Source organism: Tinamus guttatus, unplaced genomic scaffold (assembly GCF_059628265.1).
Source record: "Tinamus guttatus ecotype Peru unplaced genomic scaffold, ASM5962826v1 Tinamus_guttatus_pri_ptg000308l, whole genome shotgun sequence".
Taxonomy (NCBI): Eukaryota; Metazoa; Chordata; class Aves; order Tinamiformes; family Tinamidae; genus Tinamus; species Tinamus guttatus.
In genome coordinates this window covers 3,892,279-3,913,446 of record NW_028288842.1, presented here as the reverse complement: position 1 = coordinate 3,913,446, position 21,168 = coordinate 3,892,279, and the positions used below count along the sequence as shown (strand labels likewise).

At 40.6% G+C, this 21,168-nt stretch overlaps 1 protein-coding gene across 1 annotated transcript in view; it reads left to right on the top strand.

The window, feature by feature from the left end:
- The window catches only part of PIK3C2G (phosphatidylinositol-4-phosphate 3-kinase catalytic subunit type 2 gamma), a 193,675-nt gene that overhangs the window by 161,126 nt on the left and 11,381 nt on the right, over positions 1 to 21,168 (top strand). Inside the window, exons 31-32 of the mRNA XM_088528461.1 lie at positions 5,688 to 5,763; positions 12,653 to 12,747. Of these exons, the coding sequence (XP_088384587.1) occupies positions 5,688 to 5,763; positions 12,653 to 12,747 (171 nt within the window). The remainder of the gene's footprint in view (positions 1 to 5,687; positions 5,764 to 12,652; positions 12,748 to 21,168) is intronic.

Genomic DNA, 21,168 nt, shown 5'->3' with positions numbered 1-21,168 from the left:
AGCAATAAATAATTAATTCAGAATTTTGTGAAGAAGCCTTGTAACAGCACATGCCTGTGGAACAGGGTTCTCTGGTCTTTCTTGGCATAGTCATTTCTCCCTGCGGAATTTTATTTTAGCTGTGTCGTTCGCTGAGACATGGTCTGAGAATGTGCTAAGTCAAAAAAGAAGAGTTTTTATTTCATTATTAAATAATACCCTTGCTCCCACTGTAAACACATTACTCTGGATCAACTAGACAAGACTGACCACCTGAAAAGTTTAGTCCAGCTCTCGTAAGACCAACTGGAAACTTGGTTCTACCAATTAAGTAATTAGAAGTTCTAGGAAAAAAAAAAAAAAGAAAAAAAAACCCTTACACTGTATGTATCCTCCCTGAGCCATGCCTTGCATGCATGCTTTCCAGTCCAGACTAAATTCTGATTATGAATATGATGTTATCATTAAGAGTAGGCCAGAATGTTGCAGACATTCTGCTAAATGGTATGAATGAAGGAGAAGAGATGGAAAATAGGTGCCTCCTCATTTATACTGTAGCTTGAATAAGAATTAAAGGTTTCTTTAAACCCTTCTTTAAATAAGAGAAACTTCAAACCATCCTTCTCTATCACTGAACATTGGTATCAGACCCAGTAAATACAGAATCATCAGGTGATGGAGGTGATGATTGCTGTGGGGCTAGTTTAAGACTTAACTTGGGAGTGGTGCTTATGCTTACCCCTTTTCAAAGCAGATTTTAAGCCTATGATTTATTTCAAATGCAACTCTCATTCTGACTTCCTCTCAGGTGTGTGTGGAAGAGCTGCCTCGTAAGGAATGCTTTTTCCAAATTCAGGTTAACACTTAGTTAAAATAACTATAGTCAGGTGAAATGCTTGAACAAAAAGCTATATTTGCTGCATCAATCACTAAAATGCAAAGTTAATAAATAATGCTGACTGAATTTTCTGTTGTAACGTGTTGCAGATAGTGTCTGCCCCTGAGAAGGAATTTGATATTTAGCAAATATTGATGCACCTTCATTTTCACATTGAATCACTTAGGACAGGATCAAGGAAGATTTTTCAGCATCTTTTTTAAGCTTCATTCTGCCTGCATCAAATCAGTGGTAAATAGGTGAGAAGAGTGAGAATATTTAGCTTTGCACCAGCTGCCCCATCGCTGACGGGCTGATGGGTTAGCTGCATGTGTAGGATTGTCTGGGTTTTCCCCACAAGGGTAAACCTGCCAACATGTTTGACAGTGTTTAAACTCCTGGAGTTTCGCTTTATTAAATGGCAGAATAAACATATAGCACATAGGTGAAGCATCAAGAGGCAATAAATTGAAGGTTGGAAATATGGAGGAGGGTAAAATTATACATTATCATACTACAAATGAAATTTATGACAAAAGGCAGCTGCTGCCAACTACTTTTACTTTTTTTCTTTTTTCTCTCTTTTCTATTTCACTCAACTCCAACTGAGTGATGGACTGAATAGAGATTGCCATCTAAACCCCATGACATATCATGTAAATTGGGGCTGCCCTAGTGGCTTGTCATTTTAATGCTGTGTTATAGGGTTGCACACTCCCTAGGGACAGAAGAGCCAGGTAAGGCTCCGTTAATTGAGTCAGTTCTTGGCCCTGGTGTCAAGAAACAACATTTTGGCTATTGACAAAGCTGAATGTTTTGTTACTTATCTTGAAAGGATGAGTTGAGCCTGACTTAGGCATTACAAATAAAAAATTAGAAATACAAAACTGAATATAAACCAGTTTCATGTAGCAAGCCTGTGTATTTGGTAATATCAGCCAGCTAGTGTCTCTCTGAGGCTAATTTTCCCATTTCTCATTGTTGAAGTGAAATAGCATTTAATTGCTGGATGTTGTTGTTGATAACATAGCTCAGAGACATTTGATGTACTTGCTGGTCTTGCAAAAATACATAGCCTTGAATATTTTATACATTATTTGCCCCAACTCTTTCAGATAGCCTGGTTTTGTGTGCAAGTGTGGTGGGCTTGGACTTGGCAGGGAGGGTGGAAAAAGCACAGGTGCACAGCAGACCAACAAATAGAAAGAAATACCAGGTTTTGCCTCTATAAAGAAATACATTTTTAAGAAGTGTCTAATTTGTCATTCTGAAAACTCTGGGGTCAAAGATAAACCTAATGCAAGCAGGTAAGCAATCACTGACAGTGTATCAGATATGTGTATATGCCATAAACAGCTTTATGACACTTATAGATGAAGTCTCTTACACCATGACTGTGTAAAAAAGCTTTAAAGTGAATGTAAATGAAATGATTGTAAATTACATACATTCTTTATCAAACACACAATTAAAGACAGGTCCACAGCCTTGTTCTAGAGCGACTAATGCTTTACACTATAAAAGTAACCAGGTTTGATATCGTGCTTCCCATATTTCGTCTGTATTTTATTCACTGGAGCTACTCTGGATTTACAGCGTTCAGAAAATAGCTCCAGCTCCAGTCCCCACATGCAGTTATTTAACACCAGGAACGTAAAGTGCACCTGATGTGTGTGGATCCCTCAAACGCCAACCGCTTATGTGCTCCTGCTGGCAGATGTCAAGCAGAGCAAAAATGGGAAGGGTTCAAAGTCTCCTCTTTTCCCCAACCTTTCCTGAAGATATAATAGCTCTAGCAAGGTCAGCTTTTCCTGCTTTATTTCTCTCCTGCTGCTTCTCCATCCTGCTAAAGTATAACTGGTGCATGGGTGTTCTCTGACTCCAGGAGAGGCTGGTCTTTGGAACAAAATTGGAAACCTGTCTGTATTTCACTATCAGCAGGGCTTTTTTCTAGGTAGGCTGTAATGGAGAGAGCTAGACAAATGCTGCTGTGCTACAGCTCCCCTGAGGCCAAGTGAAATGGCATGGTTTGGTTGTATCCTTGTGTAAATGAAGATGGAATTTGCCCCTTTTTAGTTTAATGGCTGAATAAAGATGATGATTATTTCTAAGCAGAGCATCACTGGTGTACCCATACGTACGTGGTTGCTCTGCAAGAGCTTGGTGTTTTTGACTGATTTGGAAAAATATCAGAAATTACATTTTGAAAATTATTTTCTTATTAGGTACCAAAAGTTAGACATGCAATAGGATGCTTTCTTAAAAAGCCCAGTACAGAGAGTATCTTAGGGAATATAATTTCTCTTTGCTGAGCCGAAGGTAATAGATCTGAGGGAGAAAGGGTAGGTGGGTATTTGTGGGCATCTCCAGGACCTATCTGTCTGCCAAAGTTGTCACGGATAAGATGTCTAAGATTCCCACCTATGGGTGCGTGTGTTTGTAGTGGTAACTGCTTATTTAGCAGCAGCCTCTATCCACAAAAATAATTTGCCTCACACTTCTGAACACGCGTAGGCAGAAGCCTCCGATGTCTGTTTCTGTTTATCGGTGTGAATCGGGGCATGCCCAGCTCTAAGGATAAGCTTCAGCCCTGTCGCCTGGAGTCCAGCTGACTGAGGTCGCACTGACTGCAGCAGGACGTAGGAATGAGCTGAAAGTTTGCGGCGCGCTCCGGTGCTCTGCTGACCAAGCGTGACCTTAGGAATGTGTTTGCTTTGCCAAAGGGAACGTGGCTGGCGCTGTCTGGCCGTAGGGAAGCTCAGCCCTGTCCTGCGAGTAGCAGGGTGCAACGTGCCTGCTGCCACCAACATGCAGGGGATGCCCTCCATGCCTTTTGGAGGCCTTTGTACCGCATAGACTGCAAAATATGCCCCTGTGACCTGACCTGCTGAATTGTTTTTCTCCTGTCTCTTTGCTGCCGTGAGCCTTGCTGCCTCCCCACATGCTTGAGCATCTGACGGAGCACAGGCAGCGAGTGCTTTGGGAGGAGCCCTGTGGCACCAGCAGTGGGTCACGATCCTGCCTGATGTAAAATCCTGCAGCGGTTGTGTTTTTAAACTGTCCTTTTTTTCAGAGTGCTGTTTCCTTTAGAAATGAGAATCTGGAACAATCACCTGAAATAATCCTCCCACCTCCTATTTACTAACCTATTCAGTTCACTCTTGAAAGAGCGAGGAGAGAGGAAGCAGAACACCAAGCTGCTCAGTACAGAATTTTTTATTTCTCTTTCAAGTCAGCTAGTGTGTCCTTCCTTCCACCTCCTGCCTGCTTCTCTCCAGATCTTTGAACTAGAAGGGCTACTTAAGTTTCTCTGCTTATTTTCATGCTGTCAAGTAAAGGCCGAACTGCCAAAAATATACTCTTTCAACCCTTGAGATTCCCTGCACTTGGGACTTGTGCTGAAAGAGCCGATGCAGATCCGCAGAGAATAACCTTGTTATTTAAAGCTGTCACGGCCTGAAGGAGGTGTATGGGCTTTCCTCTATAAGCGAGCCTCATGAGATGAAAAAATAATTGGTAATGCTCAGAATGGGCAGCTGTATACACTGCTAATAATCACTTGTCACTTAATTGAAAGAAAATAAGCTTTCTGGGTTTTTTTCTCTTATTTTTATTTTATTTTATTTAAAAGAAAAAAATAAGTGTGGGAGGAAAAACTCCAAACAGTAGAATGAATAATAAAAGGCAACTGCTAAAATAAATCCGAATTGCAGAACCTTATCTCTGTGCTGAACGTAGGCATCTTGTTCCTCTGTCTAACCCAGATGTTAACTGTGCACTAGCTGCATTTGTCACTAACCTCTTCCATTTCGAGGTTGCTTTTTCTTTTTTTTCTCGCACAAATCATGCCACATCTTGTCAAACTGAAACAAGACAAATGCTACATAAAGTACATCCTGTTGATAAGAGACACGTTATTTTCCATGGCCTGGAAAAAAACAATGGTGACATTTTAATGCTAGAATCTGAAAAGTCTGTTCTTCAGCCCATTCGTTACAGTGTCAGTCCAAGTAACATCAATATGAATGTAGCAATTCTAACTGTGTTAAGAAAACGGGCATTCCAAAATACAGCTTTATGAAAAAAGCTAATAAAATGCAGTTACAGTGCACCTTTGATTCAGTATCATGAGAGTTCATTTCAGAATTCACATTTTTATTGCCTTGCGCAATGCTCAAAGCTGGGAGGTCAGGTTTATTATTTTAATTCTCTAAAGCTGAATGTAAGTCCTTGTTATATATGTTCACTAGAGCAGCTCAGGTCACTACATAAAAATAAAAATTATGGTGTAGTGCATAAGGTAGGTGACTTCTTAAGCAGGATGGGGAAATATGTGCCACATCTAAGCGTAAAGGAGGCTACAGGTTAGGTCAGATGCCAGAGACTGGTCCTGTGCCAAGGGCGAAATTCATGCTGGGTCAAGGTGTTCTCCTGCATCCCTGCCGTTGTAGTAGTTACTTCTGCTGATATTTACATTGGGAGGCCATAGAGCAATATATTCACCCCCCGGCACGTGGCTATTTGAAAACATATGGCCAGAGAGGAGCCAGGTAGGCAGCCGGGATAAGAGCCAGTGATAAGAGGCAGCCCTGTCCTCCCACTGCCTGTGTAAAGTCATTGCCTTCAGTTGTGTTTGGGGCCCTGGTTTTACCTCACAGCAGTGTAAGAGCACGAAGGTTATTAGAGCGCGTTATGAGAGGGGAAAGGCTCCCGTGATTGCTAGTTCTAGTGTGTACACCAGAAGGCTGCCCGCAACCTGCTATGAATGGATGAATTTAAGGGGCAGAGCACAACATCTGATATTCCCTGAAGTATTTTTGCTTTCTTTCAGAATGAGCTGGTGCTCAGCTTCTTCCTGAATTGGTCCAAAAATACACTGGCAGAAGAACCATCATCTGCAGTCTTAGGTATGTGGTTTGCTGAACTTACTTGTTTTCTAAGCAGGTGTTCTTTAATCATACTAAATATACTGATGCAAAGGTCTGTAGTGTGGCTTTTTTGTGGCTGTTTAGATATCCAACAAATAATCCCTGGCTTCTCCAAATTTGTGAAAATGATTTAGTGAGGTGACCTGCAGGTTTGTTTCACCCCTCCTCACTCTTTCTTCATTTTTTTTAAACAAACATACCTCCATGCAAAATAAATGTTTATTTGCACAAACTGTGGCAGCTTTCTTGTTTTACAAAACAAAACCTTTGGGGAAGAATATAGCACAATGTGCATTAGGATAAGCAAAGAAAGCTAGTCATGACCCCTAAAGATGTCATTTTCACAATGAACGGAGCAGGTAAATAACAGACCATTATGTTAATACCCAGGCATACATTATTAATGATAGTTGTAATTCACTTCTCACTAAATCAAATTCTGTGTTATTTCCTTTACCTAGGTAGATACTTAACCCATTTCCCTGTTGCATCCAGCACCCAATTTAATCTAATCACTGGCATGACAGCATTAAGCAACAAAGCATAACCCATATAATGTAAACCATGAATATTTTATTGTCCTCCACTGCGCTGAAGATCATCTTCAGTGGTCAGTTTTTAAGCAAAACAGAAGCTTGCAAAGAAGCCCGCAGCTGCGCTCGGTGCTGGAACAGTTCAGCCCATTGTTTTGTCTTGCAAGCAATAAGGATTTTCCAAGATTGCCAGTTATCCACGTTCCAGAGGGCAAGCATCTCAGCATATTTTGTTTGGATGGCTATTATGGTAGTATCTCCTCTCTGCAGACACGAGCTTTACTGTCTGTTTTGCTGGGCCTGTTTTATTTAATCCATCAGAACAAAGTAAATCCCACACTCGCTTCTCAGCCTTTGGAAGATTCCTCCTATTTGGAGTTTATTTGATTAAGCTATGCCATTATTATATTACATTTGTTGTGGCAGTCGGGAATTGCTAATGGTTGCTCTAACCTATACAAAGGTTATATATAATATACATATATTACAGTGTATATAATCATATGTGTATATATATGTATATGCAAATATATGCAAAGAAATAAGCGGATACCACAAAGATGGCCTAGCTGTTAGGAAAATACAAAGTTAAATTTTGTCCAGAAAATCCAAACCAGAGTCCCAATGCAGCCTGTAGCCTGGTTCCAGGGGCTCACTTTTTTATAGACTTCTTAACCATAGATGTAGGCATGTGAGAGCAAGCTGAGGCGTAAGGAAATTTAAGGCCCAGATTCTGAGAGGGGTTTTGACATTTCAGTAGGATTTAAGTGTGTAAGAATTACAGAGAATCAGGCATAAATATCTCATGGAAAAACCTGAATCGAGCATGTAATAAAGTTGAGAATTAAGCTGCAGTGTCGTAACTCTTGGAATGCTGTTCCTAGTCCATGTAAATGAGGTGAGCCCTGCATTTAGCAGTCAATGGTGTCACGATTAGAGAAGAAATTAAAGAAACAAAGGTAATAATGTATTTAGTGGGTGTTTAATGAAAGCTGTGTGACAGGTGCTTGTTCACTGTGAAGTTTCTAGATGAAGGTCACGGGCCGGTCGGAGGACACCGATGTGTCTCTGACCTCAGGCAGAATGGTTAACTAGAGTTTTTTTCCCACACAGGAACTCTGTGTTTTGAAGTTTGGTCACGTTGTTTCTAGACTCAGCACAAAACCTTTGCCTGACAGGAAAAAAAAAAATCTCCCTTTGGCCTAGAGAATTCATTATTATTGTTTATTAAGAGAGTACCTGTAGCATAAAAGGGTCCAATTAGCTTGGACGCTGTAAACACAGAGAACAAGACTGATGCTTGAGCTGCTTTTGCTATGACACCACTTCTGAACACTGAACTGCAGTGAACCAGGGAAATGTGTGACTTTAGCTGTAAATGAGCTAGCTTCGGTATGAAAAGAAGACCGTGCATGTGCTGATGACACTCCTGATTATTTTTTTAAAGTCAGTCCGTGTGTATTCCCTTGTTGCTGGACTTGGGCTCCTGTATCTCATATCCTGCTGAGCCCACACGTGAGCCAGCTCACATATCTGTACATTGCATGACGTGAGGAGCAGAGCTGAGTCGTGCCAAGGCGCGCGGCGGGTGATCGCACCTATCCACAAGGCAGCAAGCGAGGAGCGGCTGGGAAGAGCAGCCGTGGCTCCGGAGGGTCCTGCTTGCCGAGAGCGCCCTGGAGTGCCCTTGATTTGAAAGTGAGCTCTTCAAAAATGCCATAGTCGAGAGCTGGGGCAGGAGACGAGTTCACTGAGTAGACAGGGAAGAGGCAGTTACTGTGAAGCAAATGCACCCCTCACCCACAGATTTCATTGCTTTATGAGCTTATAAGGGCCTTACCTTTTTTTTTTTTCTGGTGTAAAGAATAACTCAGGTTTAACATGACTTTAATATACACTGTACCTTTCCATGAGCATGATTTCTCCCTCAGCCTTTACACAGTCAAGTCATCTGTCTCCTAGTTAGGATCAACCTGAAATAAAGCCAATGCCCAGTACAAGCAGGTTGTGAATTTTGATCAAGACAGCATCTTTCTCTTACGCTGTTTTAATTTACAAATGCTGTAGGTAATTACACGTACTAAAGTAAAATAAAAATTAAAATTTATGAATTTGTACTGTGCTCCTAGCAATGAAGAGATTAAAAATCAGTGCTAAATTTAGTTTGACATGAATACTGATTCAGTATTCCCAGTGGGGCGAATTCTGAATTATACTGAATATTGTCAGCATTTCATTATACCAAGTTTACTACAAGGGATGAAGGGCAGGATACATCAGAAATGATTTCAGAGACAGCATTTCATAAAGGCTCTTAAAAACAAGAAAGAAAATAGAAATCCATCAAAATCATTGTGATACCAATCTGTGTAGTCTATTTTTCTGCTCTCGGTGTTATATCCCCTGAAAGTATTAATATTCCAGGCTCTTCTAAGTTATGCGATCATGAAGGCTTTGTTGTTGGTTATAACAGTACACAACACGGGTCAAGTTCTGGCGTGTTTGACTACTGCTCAGTTCATTTTAGCAGGCATCCGTACATTTAGTGCAGTAGAGGGGTTGACTCTGAGTCTTTCTAAAGCAAAATCCAATCTTCCTGATAAGCAAAATGTGTAGGCCGCCTCTCCATGCAGAATCCCAGTTCTTCTTGAATACTCCCTTAGGACAATAAGCTATTTCTCTCATGTTACATGCAGTTTCTGTCTACTGCAGTGGCTCATTCTCCCTGTAAAGCTTTGGCCACGAGTTGCATTTCTGCTTCAGTTGCCCATAGTGTTTCAGTGGTCATGAGTACTTCGTGTTAGCTTCCAGGACTAAAGCGATGAGAGGGTGTTGTGCATTAATTAATACAGATGCGTATCTGAAATTGAGTCCGTTTGGGGCTTGTAATTCCCTTCCAAGCTGTAGCCAGTGCAAGCAGCCAGTCGGCATATGCTCTTCCTGGGAAACAAAACAGGTTCCAAAACCCTTTTGATGCCAGGTGTCAAAAGAAGAAAGTTGAGAGACAAATCTAAGGGAGAGAGAGTCAAATATACCACCCTAAATGTGGTGCTGTGAGGCTTATTTGATTAGCGTGTGCACGTTGCTTTGCAGTCTATATGTGAAATGCAGTGTATCAGTAAAATATAGTTTCCCTGCAGAAGATTTGGTCGATTTTCTGTATAGCAGATATTGCGGTTTGTATTTCTCGTGCATTGTTGTGCAAGCATACTGCAGAGTTTGTTTTAAAATGAAAATTGCGCAAAATACAGAATAAATGGCTGGTAGTTACCAACAATGCTATAGACGACTATCTAGATGAAGAAGGAAAGTGTATATTTGACAATTCTGGAGATTGTACCACCTTAGGATTAATTTTAACACTAATTTCTTAGTTTTGTCATCTGAAAAGAAAGAAATGGATCCACAGTTGTCTAGTGTATATGTTCCTTGATGAAAGAAATCATAAACTGTCACAATGTTTGAGTTTGTCTGCGAGATGTATTGGCAGCTGACTTGGACCTTCCTTCTGGGGTTGAGGGGTACACGGATACAAGTAACAGTGAAAAATTGCTGTGAATGTCGTTTCAGCTATGGGCAGTCGGACTCCAGGGCCCTCGTTTGATGTTTGACAGCTTTTCCATTAACACCAGTGAAGAATCAATCCCTGACAGGGAAGCCTTGCTTCAACTGAAGTCAATGAGGCTTTAACCTGTGTCTGTAACAGGCCGGCATTTGGCCCTTGCCTACAATGGAGGGCAAGTAGAGTGTGACAGTTCCTAAAAATGCAGGGCCTGAGCTCAAGTCCATCTGCCCAAGCAGGATAGACTGGAAATAATTATTGTTTGCATGTTTTATTATCATTTGAAGCTAAAATTACTTAGACTTCAAAGGGGCCATTATTTAACGTCGTATGGGAAAACTTAAAATACAGTCTAACAGCTGAGTGTAGATGAGTGTAGCTGTCTTTTATTATACAATATAAGTGATAGAAGTTTCTCTCGTGTCAGACTTCTTGCATTACTTTTCTTTTTCCTACTTTTTTTCATTTTGTTGGTTGGTGCTCCACTTACTTATTACAGAGCAAAGTAAATATTTTGGTAATAGTCACTCTCATAATGTCTTTTTCAGACTTCACTTTGAATACTCAATTAGAAGTGCATTTTTCCCTCCCATGCTTTTTATTACTTTCAACTTGATTAAAAGCTTATTTGCATTTGTTTCTTGAAAATGAAAATGCCAAGTTCCATAGAAAAATTTCTCCACTGGATATAAACATTCACGCTATGAAACTTAAATAAAGCAGAAAAAAACAGTGGTAGTACTGGTAGGAAAGAAAAGGCATATTGCTCAACTGAATACAAACAATGTAATTTAGCCTCTGAGATTTGCTACTCTTTCTAAACTGCTCAGGATGACCCACTGCAATTCACAATATTAACAAAGCTCCTCAAGAGAATTGTGCCCGTATGTTCAAGCACGAATCCCCTATATTACACTGTGTTTCATGCCCTAGGTACTTTTCCTGATGCAACTTAAAGAAAAAAAGTCCTACGTGTTTTTTTGTTTGTTTGTTTGTTTTTAAAAGGTAAAATGCTGGCTTTGGATGGGGGAAAATAAAATATTTTGTTCATTTGTTTGTTTTCCCTTGGAAAAAACTTAACCCTTTCTGGTTCATGGGGTTTTCATCCCTTGTCATCCTTTATCCCTCCCTGCCCCTATTTGCATGCAACAAGCAAGGAAATAAGGCGTCGTCTAGCTAAGTGATTTGCCAAAGTTCATAAAGGACAATGGCAAATGAAGAACTGCACCTACGTCTTCCAAGTCCCAGCTTAGTGATTTCATCATAAGATTTCAATTTTTCAGGAGCCTGTTTCAGGCCTTTCTCTAATTAGGAGGTGATTAAAAATGAATTCTTCTAGTCTCCAAAGGAAATAAATTTGAGATGGATTCATATTCTAAAATTCCAGTTCAAACACCACATGCTCAGAAGTGTTCGTATCCAGACTGCTTGGAAAATTTATATTATAGCAATTATATGTACACACTGGGTTATTTTTCATTCAGTTGAATACCTTTCTTTATGATAAATGGCAATTGCACCAACTCTCTGGGTGTCCATACTGCATTACACCACTGTAATTCTACCTGCTTAGCAGCTACTTTAGCCTCTTTTCACGCCAGGGTTTATGCTTTTGGTTTTTCTTTTGAAAAATACAGCCAATGTGGTTTACTCTTTATGAAGTCCCCTGTGCGGCCTCCTTTGTCAAATAACAGAGAAAAAGCTGCAAAGAGGGAGCTTGATGTCTCTTCTTACAATCTTGGCTGTAGCAAACCTGGTGCGCAAGTGGTGAAAAGAGAGAAAGAGAACAAAAATGAGTGCACAAACAAGCATATTGTGTGGAGAACTGTGGACCTCAGACCAAATGGTGAAAAACGGTTAATGCCACCCTGCTCAGGGCTAACACTGCAACAGAAGAAGCTCAGGGAGATACGGAGAGGGGGTTATTGTGCTGCCCGTTGCAGCAATGTTATGGTAAAAAAGCATCCATGTGTTTTCTCCACTGTCTCCGTGAGGCGGGTAGGCCACGTTGCCGACTCCGCTCCAAGGACAGACCTTTCTGGCAGTGAAGACCGCTGGCTCAGTGCCTGCAGCAGAAGGAAGGAAAAGGATATGCTTAGTCATTCCTTCCATATTATGAGCTTGGTCCTTCTTGCTTGGAAACTCAGGACTGTCTTGTCACTGACCTCAGTGGGAACAGTCAGACTCTGTAAATGTGCTTTAGTAGAAAACCCATGAAGGCAATTGGCTGCATGAAAACAAGCATGAAACAGAGACAAATACAGAATGAGGAAGGGAGAATTTATATCTGCCAGATAGAGATATTGTTATTCTTCTAAATCCACAATTGTTTTGGAACGTGTCTGCAAACTTTATGTATTTATTTTCTGTTGGGAACTGGAAAACGTATCCAATGTTTTTAGCTAGACAGAAGCACTGCGAAACAGTGGTCACTGCCACAACAGTGCAACAACAGTGGTTTCAAAAACAAAACAAAGCAATTATTTATAACTTACACATAAATTTCCCACTGAAATTCTGGTTGGTATCAATTAGAAAGCCTAAAACTCCCCTATCAATGAATAAACAAGCAAGAAGATGAGCACTGCATGTCAAACCACTTCTTTAATATTTGTGTCATACTCATTATCAATGCCTTCTAATTTCATCCTTGATTTCATCCTTGATTTGAGATAATCACCTGCTTGTATATTAGTTCATGTGTATTAGTATTTTAGATATGTATTTCTACTGATCTGTTTACTAAAAAATGAACTTATTTGGCCTATTTTAGGTCCTCGGTCAACTGATCATAAGCCTGGAGTGCAATTAGTCATATCCTATGAGGGCACTCGACTGACCATAATGTTGAAACATATGAGGAACCTTGTAAGTATTTTTATCATAATCTATCAATCATAAATGTTTACATTTGCAGAGTACTGTGAAAAGATTAATCCTCAAGCACCCTGTCTGGGATAAGTAGTTTTAACTCAAAATTAGGGTGATGCTTTCTTGTCATCATTAACACTTGGTTTCTTCCTTTCATCTTTTCATTGTGGTAGATGTGGGAAAACCAACATAGAGAAACTATGTTGGTTTAATGGCTGGCAATGAGCTCCTCCAGACCATATACAAAACTAACTTTCATGACTGTTTCATCCCTTTCACGAGGGCATATTTTGATAACAGTGCGACATAAGGTGTCGTGGCACCAACATGACATTTTGAGGGGTATCAGCATGGGGTTATGACAGTTGATCGATATCCATAAGCTCCCCTCAAGTCAGACGTAGCTGTTGTGTCAACAGGGAAGGACTTGGCAGACAGAGTCGCGGCGTATTTTAAGAAGCTGTGTCATTTGCTGTGATGATGCTCAGCTTTGCAACACTGTCTTTCATGAGGCTAAATGGTAAATGCTGGAAGCAGACTATGAGAGGAGGAAGCTGGCAGAGCTCCCGCAACACAAGGCAGGTGAAATCGGCTGGTGAAAGTATCTTGAGAGATATGGCTGGTGCCATGTGTGTCCTCTCAGCTGAGGCAGCCTGTCTGCTGTTTCATAATGAGTTCAGCTGCCTAGATCTGCTCCTGAATTCCCAGTTGCTCAAGTGTCAAGTAATGGCTGTGGCTTGGAGATCCTTCACTATCTCGGCTTGGCTAGGAAATTAAAACACCTCTTAACTGATGTAGGTTCTTAATGCATACATTTACGCCTCCTGCATCTCAGGCTGCATCACAAGCACTTTTCCTAAATGAGGCCAAAGTGAGGAACGTATGTGAGCACCAGCCAGGGATAAAATGAGACGGACTCTTTAATTAGGCGTATGAGTCACATGAGGCTTCCGTAGCTCCAACTGTTCTCTGTCGGCCGCTTTGGCTTCTGCTTTGCAATTCGAGCATATTCAATTTGGTCTAGCCTGTCCAAGAACATCTGGGTCCTGAGAGACTTGTCTTTTGCTTCCTATGCGCCACAGTGATAGGTGAGATCTGCCTCTCTTGACAGGTCCTGTTTAGAGGAACTTCTAGCCAGCACAAATTCTTTCATGTTACACAGATGGAGTCTATAATATTTTACTTTCAGGATGCTTACTTAAAGTCGAATGACCTTGATAAACTTCTGGTAAAGTTATGGTTGGTGGGAGGAGTGCATTTTAATCGTGCAAATTGTCATTTTCCTAGCATTACTGTGGGATCAGGCAGGTGATGTGCAGATGTGCAGGCAGAGAACAGCTGTCAAAAGCAATCTTTCTCCATGTTTCCATCATTTTAGGCATACCGGCTCCTGACCGTGCTCTTTAACTTAGGAAGTTCCAGCCATTTTAATTAAGTAAAAACAACTTACAGCATAGATGGCACAGGATAGCAAAGTTTCAATCTGGAATTCAGTTTATTATGGAAAGGGACTTTCAGTTATCATCTAGCATTTGAACGTATATGCCTTACAGTCAGATGCAACGCAGTCAAATTTTAGTGAAATTGCAGAGAAGACCTATAGGTCCAATTCAGTAAGACTGGTAATGATTCATGACTTGAAAACAAGGAAGGTCACTATTTAAGCAGCCTGACTTTGGCATTCATATTTTTAAATCTTGGGCTTGTGCATCCTACCTTTCATCTGTCCATCTGTCCATCATGATCTGGTCTGAATGATAAAATAGCTCAGCTTTGGGGCATGGTAATACTACACTGCCTGCATACTAGTAACTTATAAAAGAAAGATTCTCCCTCACATTAGTAATCTTTTCAGCTTTCCAGTCCCATAGATCGATATCTCTATCACACTCTTTCTTCTAGTTCCTTTTTTTTTCTTATCTGAACAGGGTTTTCTATATATGCCAAGAACATATTTTATTCAAGACATGTTAAAGCTATTTCAGGTATATTCAGTCTTTTGCACAGTCTCACTAATTATATTTTAGTGGTTCATCTGTGCAGAAATCACTTTGCCATCTTGTTTAATTTCGTAATTCATCGTAAATATTTTTTTTACTGCTCTTCCCCATTTAATTTATCTCTTTATAGAGATTTTATGATGTGTTCAGATGCAAAAATAATTGTAGTGGGCAAATTAATCCCAAATGTAGACTCACTGAACTGACAGGAGTTGTAATGGAGAATGACTTTGATCCATTTAAGTAATTTTTATTTATTGTTTGTATGGGGGTGGTTCTAGGGATTTTAATAAGACATCTAGATACTGCTGTGCCAATCTTATATCTATATGTGATGCACAAGATAATCCCTAAAGAGCTGGCACTGTTTATAGCCATTGTTAAGTGTCATATAGGTTCTCTAAAGGACTGAGTTAAAAAATTGCAAAGCACTAGTTTTGTAGGTGTTTTTCATGAAGCTACTTCCATTCATACAGGATGTCAAGTGCTACCACAGTTGTGACAGGATTGGTTTGGTGCAGACCATCTCATGTGGGTGCACGCATGAGCTCTAAGAGTGCAGCTGATTTTGATGTGTTTCATGCATCCGTGTGTGCCAGACTTGCTGCATATGCAGAAATCTTGTTTTTCCAAGATCTGCTTCAGAATGGCCCCTCCCTGAGCACAGCAACATTTCAGCCGTGTTAGGAAAGCCAGTCCTGCTTTCAGAAAAGTCTATTAAAAATTCTTCAAAGAACAGCAACAGAGTAGAATAGCCTTATAAATTTAGGGACTGGAAAGGACCATTAATCTCGTCTAAACTCCTGTATAACTCAGACTGTATTTTCTCACTGAGAAAATACTTGCGTCTAGACCAGGAATGCAGGCACTGAAACTATTTGAATGGAGGGACGTAATACTGGTTGCAAATGTTTGTCTACACTTAAAAATTGGGCATGCGACAAAGAGGAATTTTGTTAAATAGATGCTTGTGAGTTACTAAAGCAGTGTTGTGAAGTCTCATGATTTTGCTCAGAATTGTGCAGTTTTATGTGAATCCTGAGATTCTGTAAGTCAGGTGACATACGTCAGACTCAGCTTCTGCTGCTGATTTGAAGGCTATCACCATGGTTGCTGAGAAAGCTTTAATCCAATTTTCAAAGATGCAAGAGCCATGAGGCTAATAAAATGCCATTTTCTAAACATGTGCATTACGTAATTTTACACCAGTCTGTCGGGGCATTGCAGCACTCAAATACAGGCAGTGCAATACTGTGCACTGTATGCACAGGCGGTAAAGGCAATATTGTCTTAATCAAGTGAAGTTGGCAGGCGGGAGGCAAACCAAGAGGAGCCTTGGCATCATGCTGAAAACTGGAGAGCTTTATGGAGACGGGGAGCTTTTGCCTCTGAGTCTGGGGCGGACGTGGCAGCAGAAGGGGCTGGAGCAGGGCTGGCTTCTTACACAGCACCACAGTGAAATACCTGACGATGCACTAAGTGGTTTTAGGAAAAGAGATACGATCCAGAGCAAGGTTTATTTTGGCATTTGGAAGGACTCCTCAGCTAAGAGCAAGTGAAATCCAGCTGTGACAGCACAAGCTAGAAAAATGGCATTGGATGGGAACAGGAGAATGGGAAAGGCAGAAAGCAAGGCTGGGGGACTGTGTTAAAGCCATAGGCTTCTAGATCTGTGTAGTAACTGTGTAATGGGATTTTGAACGCTGAAAGTCCTCTGCCCTCCCTCCAATATCAAGAATGTGGGAAATCAAGATCGTAGCAGATTTTACTGAACGGGGACTGTGGGCTGGCTTAGCTTGCTGTGGGTGGCCAGCAGCAGCCAGGCTAACACTGCTGCACCTCTCCGTCCTCTTGTCTAATCAAGAAGAGACAAGAGGCAGTGGAATTTGCCATTTCTGGTGATCAGAAAAGGTTAGTTAATATATTTTTTCGCAGCTTCACAGAGAACCAAAGGGAATAGTGGTTCAGCGCTGGCAGAGCAGAAGTGTGTTTTGCCTGGTGAATTCATTGCCATGACTTCAGGCATGCCCTGTTTTCGTAGATAAGCAGCTAAACTTTTCAATCCTTGCTGCTAAGCATTCTTGCCCATTACTTCTTGTGGACAGAATAACTCCTCAGGGCAAGCGGGGAGCAGAAACAAAGCCAGCTTGTCCCTGAGCCTCATGCCAATAAGTGTCGCTAAAATTCAGGAAAGCCTGTGTGGGTGATGAATTCGGAACCAATTTTACAAGGGGAAAATATGCTGGAGGAAAAATAAACTCCTACGGTACTTTCCAAAACTACATCCAGCCTTCCTTTTATAAAAGCTCTGAGGCTGTCATGAACAGCTCTTGATGATTAATGATACCAGCATAGTTGATATGTGGGTGACAAATTAGTAATCAGCTTTAGGCTCACACAGACATCCAGCCTCTTTTCCACTTTGTGTCCTACACCATCCGAGTACAAATTGCTTCCCAAAACATTTGTGAAATGTGATAGATGAAGGGCCTTGAGAAGAAAGGTGAAAGCCAAGCTTTTCCCCAGCCAAGGGGATGGATGCATTTCTAAGCCCTCTCTCATATTCCTCTCTCATATCTTTCGTATTATCTCTGCAGCATTTGGGTTAGCCAGGAGGGATGGGGAAGAAGACCCCTAAGCAGGTGAAGCCAAGCGAATTGCCCACAGGAGGAAAGCAATTGGGAAGGAAACAGTTTGAGCTGAACAAAAATTATTCAGATAGATAAGTTTTGGTGGCAGAATTAAATAGGTGGTTTGTCTGATGGAGGAAGGTAAGACATGCAGATTATGTTCTCTCTAGGCTCCTACTGGAAAATAAAACAAAACTAAAGCTCTTGAGCTAACTTCAGTGTATAAGGAGATGGGATTGAATTTCACATTTGTGGTTAGAAAATGCTTTTACTTTAAAAATGAACGTAAATTAGCTTCAACAGGCATTTTCTCTTTGAAGCTTAAAATTAGCTAAACACCCATAAACAAAAGGTACTATTACTCAGCAGTAGTTTAAATTGGGAAGAGAAGATGTCTGCTCTTGTGGCATAGGGATTACTGTTGGATTCCAACAAATTTGTCATTAAAGATGTTTGACAAATACATTGTACCAGCAGTTGTGTTATTATTCTGTGTTAAACCCTTTAATCTATCACAGTCACAGTACTGCCTCAACTCTAAATTCCAACTGCTGATTTTTAAATAAGAAGTAGCTGATTTGTGGTGCAGAAAGAAATCAGCTAGTTCTGTTTAATAATGAGAGTGATCTGGGAGATAAAGGTGAACAAAAATTAAACTTGCTATTGGTGACAAATGAGGAGAATCTTAAAAATGATAGTGAAGACTGTACAAGACCAAGAAAATAAAAGTGATTTGCAGAACCCTACAGGCAGCCTGGGCAAATGAAATCTATTACCTTAGGGAGATACAGATCTACACATATAGTATAGATCTATCGATAGTATAGATCTACTACTATCGTGTAGTAATGTCAGGAAAAACAAAAGGCAAACAAACAAATGGTGAGACGTGAGATTGTTATGAGAGAGGGCAATGAGAAAGGCCAGATCCCGATGTCACAGTGCAAAAAGGAAGTAGTTCATCTTTGTCAGGCTTTGAGGAGAGTATATTTGTCTCAGGAAGATACTTAAAATCTAGGATACAAGTTCAAAGAACAGTTCTCAGTGGGGTTACTTGGGACTGATTGATTCTTGAGGAGTGATTTATTGTTACTATAATTTAAATTAGATTGATTCTTGAGGAGTGATTTATTGTTACTATAATTTAAATTAGTTAAGAATTGACTAACAAGGGCACAAGTTGACTGTGCAAATATTTAAGGAAGAAGACAGCAAGGTTCAAGAGGAGTTATTTAGGACATTAAACGAGAGCATAACTAGAAATAATGAGATGTAATTAAGGAGCAAAAACTGCATGCAACATATAATGAAAAGCTTGCTTACAGAAGGAGGTTGCAAGCTGTGGAATAGTCCCCTATGGGAAAGTGGAGAAAGCTCTGTAGAGTTTGAGGCATTAAAAGTAGTCTAGACCAGGCACATAAAAACCTTTTTGAGTGATTGATTAAGATAATGAGAAGACAAATGCCATAAAGCGAAGACAGAGCGAAGACATGCATTTTTTTTGCATTCACTTACTATTTATGCCTAGGCAAGGAGAGAAGAGGATAAATATGTGACCAAAAGACAGCATTTTTGCTGGTTCAGAAAGAGCAGTCAAGGCACACAAGGCTGTATTGTTACTCGTTGGAGCTAAGTACCAGTCCTCCCCATCTGCTGTTGCCAGTAAAAGATATGAGCTTCTTCTACCTGACAGATTACAGTTGTGTTGTTATACAGACTCTTCCCCATTTTACTTAGATCTGTCCTAATACCCAGCTCTTTTCTAATCGTTGAGACAAGAAATCATTCCTTTCAACGTGGGCATTCACTCTTTATTACTTTTCCTCTTGATCTTTCTGAAAATGTTCAGTTCTGGTTTCAGAGCTTTATAGAAATAAAGGCTTGGAAGGAAACCCTTGTAACCATCTGGGTATCACAGAGCAATGCCAGGACTGGAGTAACTAAAATGAACAGAGTCTGATGGGCTTTCCTCTCAAATCATAGAGTCATGACTGAAGCAGATGAGAAGCATTTTACACATTTCCTAGGGAGCCCCGAATCTTTTGGAATCAAGTCTGTTTCCAAGGTTGTCTCTTTCTCTTCACAAGGAGAATGTGTTTGTTAAATATTTAGCACTGTTATATGCCTTAAAAGATCGCACTGTATGTGCTGCTGTATATACCTCGGCCTAGCTGGAGTCAGATCCAGTTTGAAATTAAGATACATATTCACATGATATGTTGAGATTCATTTGCCAGGTATGGGTTAATTTAGAAGTTTCTTATTTGGTTTTCAATTACTACACTCGGGTGCCTGTCTCCCATGAGGCCTATATCATATTTCTGTCTCCATATACACACTTTTTGGTCTCTCAAAAAGCATGATGCACCTGTATTTAAGACCAGGTCCCATCTATCCTTAATTAAAGAGGTCTGCTTAGACTTCAGTGGGAATCTGTGTGCCTAGCTCGCATATACACAGAGGTATGTCAACACGTTGACATTTTTGCCCAGAGCTAGGTCTTTATAGCAAGGCCTTTGCTGTCCTTCTCTCTCAATGATTGTTTTTTTTGTTTTTTGTTTGTTTGTTTTTTCCCATTCGACAGCCAGAAAGTTTTGGGCAGCGCAGGGCAATTTCCAGCATCCATCTCTTAGGGATTTTGTGATTCGGGACAGCGTGAGGCACTGTCGTTGCTGGCCCAGCTCTCCCCATTAGGGGTGCAGCATACGGCCTTTCAAAAATAAACAGCAAGATTGCACCAGTCCATTCCCCTACAAAATAAGCTGAAGCAGAAAACCTGCACCTTTGAGCCAAAATACCTTATTTCATTTGGAGGAGAGAAGCCTGGAATAAACCACAGTAACAAAAGTGCTGTTTCTCTTGAATAAACAGCATCTACCTTAGGCACAGTTTGCCCGTTCAGGGCTCTCACAACCTGCACGGGGAAGGGACAGATGGACGAGGATGTGGAAGGTGCTGGACTGCCCAGAGTGCACGAGCTCTATCCAGGGAGTCAAAGCAATAGCAGGGACAGAGCACCTTGCGTTTTTATCACAGGAAATGACACAGCCATCTGGAGTCTTGCTTCACTGCCACCACCAACATTACCAGTTTTCTGAGAGCAGAAAATGCCTCCCAGAACTTGCCTCAAACAACACGTACCTTGTTCTGAAACAACATCTCTTTATTTCTCTGCATTAAGAGGGGATCATCTTCATTTCTCTGTGTTGCTGTTACTCCACCAGTGACCTCGGCCACAGCACATCTTCTCTGTTTATCTACCTACCTGCATGAGAAGAAAATAGCAATGAACTTACTAGCAGAGACAAGGGAAAGAAATATGGGATCCAAAAATATGATAAGAAAAAAATGTTCTCTTGGAGAGCAGAAGCAAAATATTTTCAAATTTTAGGTGAAAAAAGAAGAGTTATCTACAAAAAAAGTACCTCATGAGCAATCACTTTTGGCCAATTACTTTTTTTTTTTTTTTTTTGTCTTGTCATTAGCATGCAGCACAGAGAGCACCATCACAATATAGTGGATTATCTTCCTGTAATTATTATTTAATTACTGCAAAGATGATTTTCTTTTGCATTTTTCTTTCAAGTAATTTGAAAATACTTTGTGGCAGGAAAATAAAGAGCTTAGCGGCAGAGTCGAGTAGAGGGGTTCGCTGCTTTGGGATGTGCAGATCCCAGAGGAAAAAGAAAGAAGGCTCTTCAGGCCTATATTACGATTTGTGAATTAAGAGAGCAACCTCTCATTCACACAGCAATGTCAAGGCTAATGTATCTTATTAGCCTGTTCCT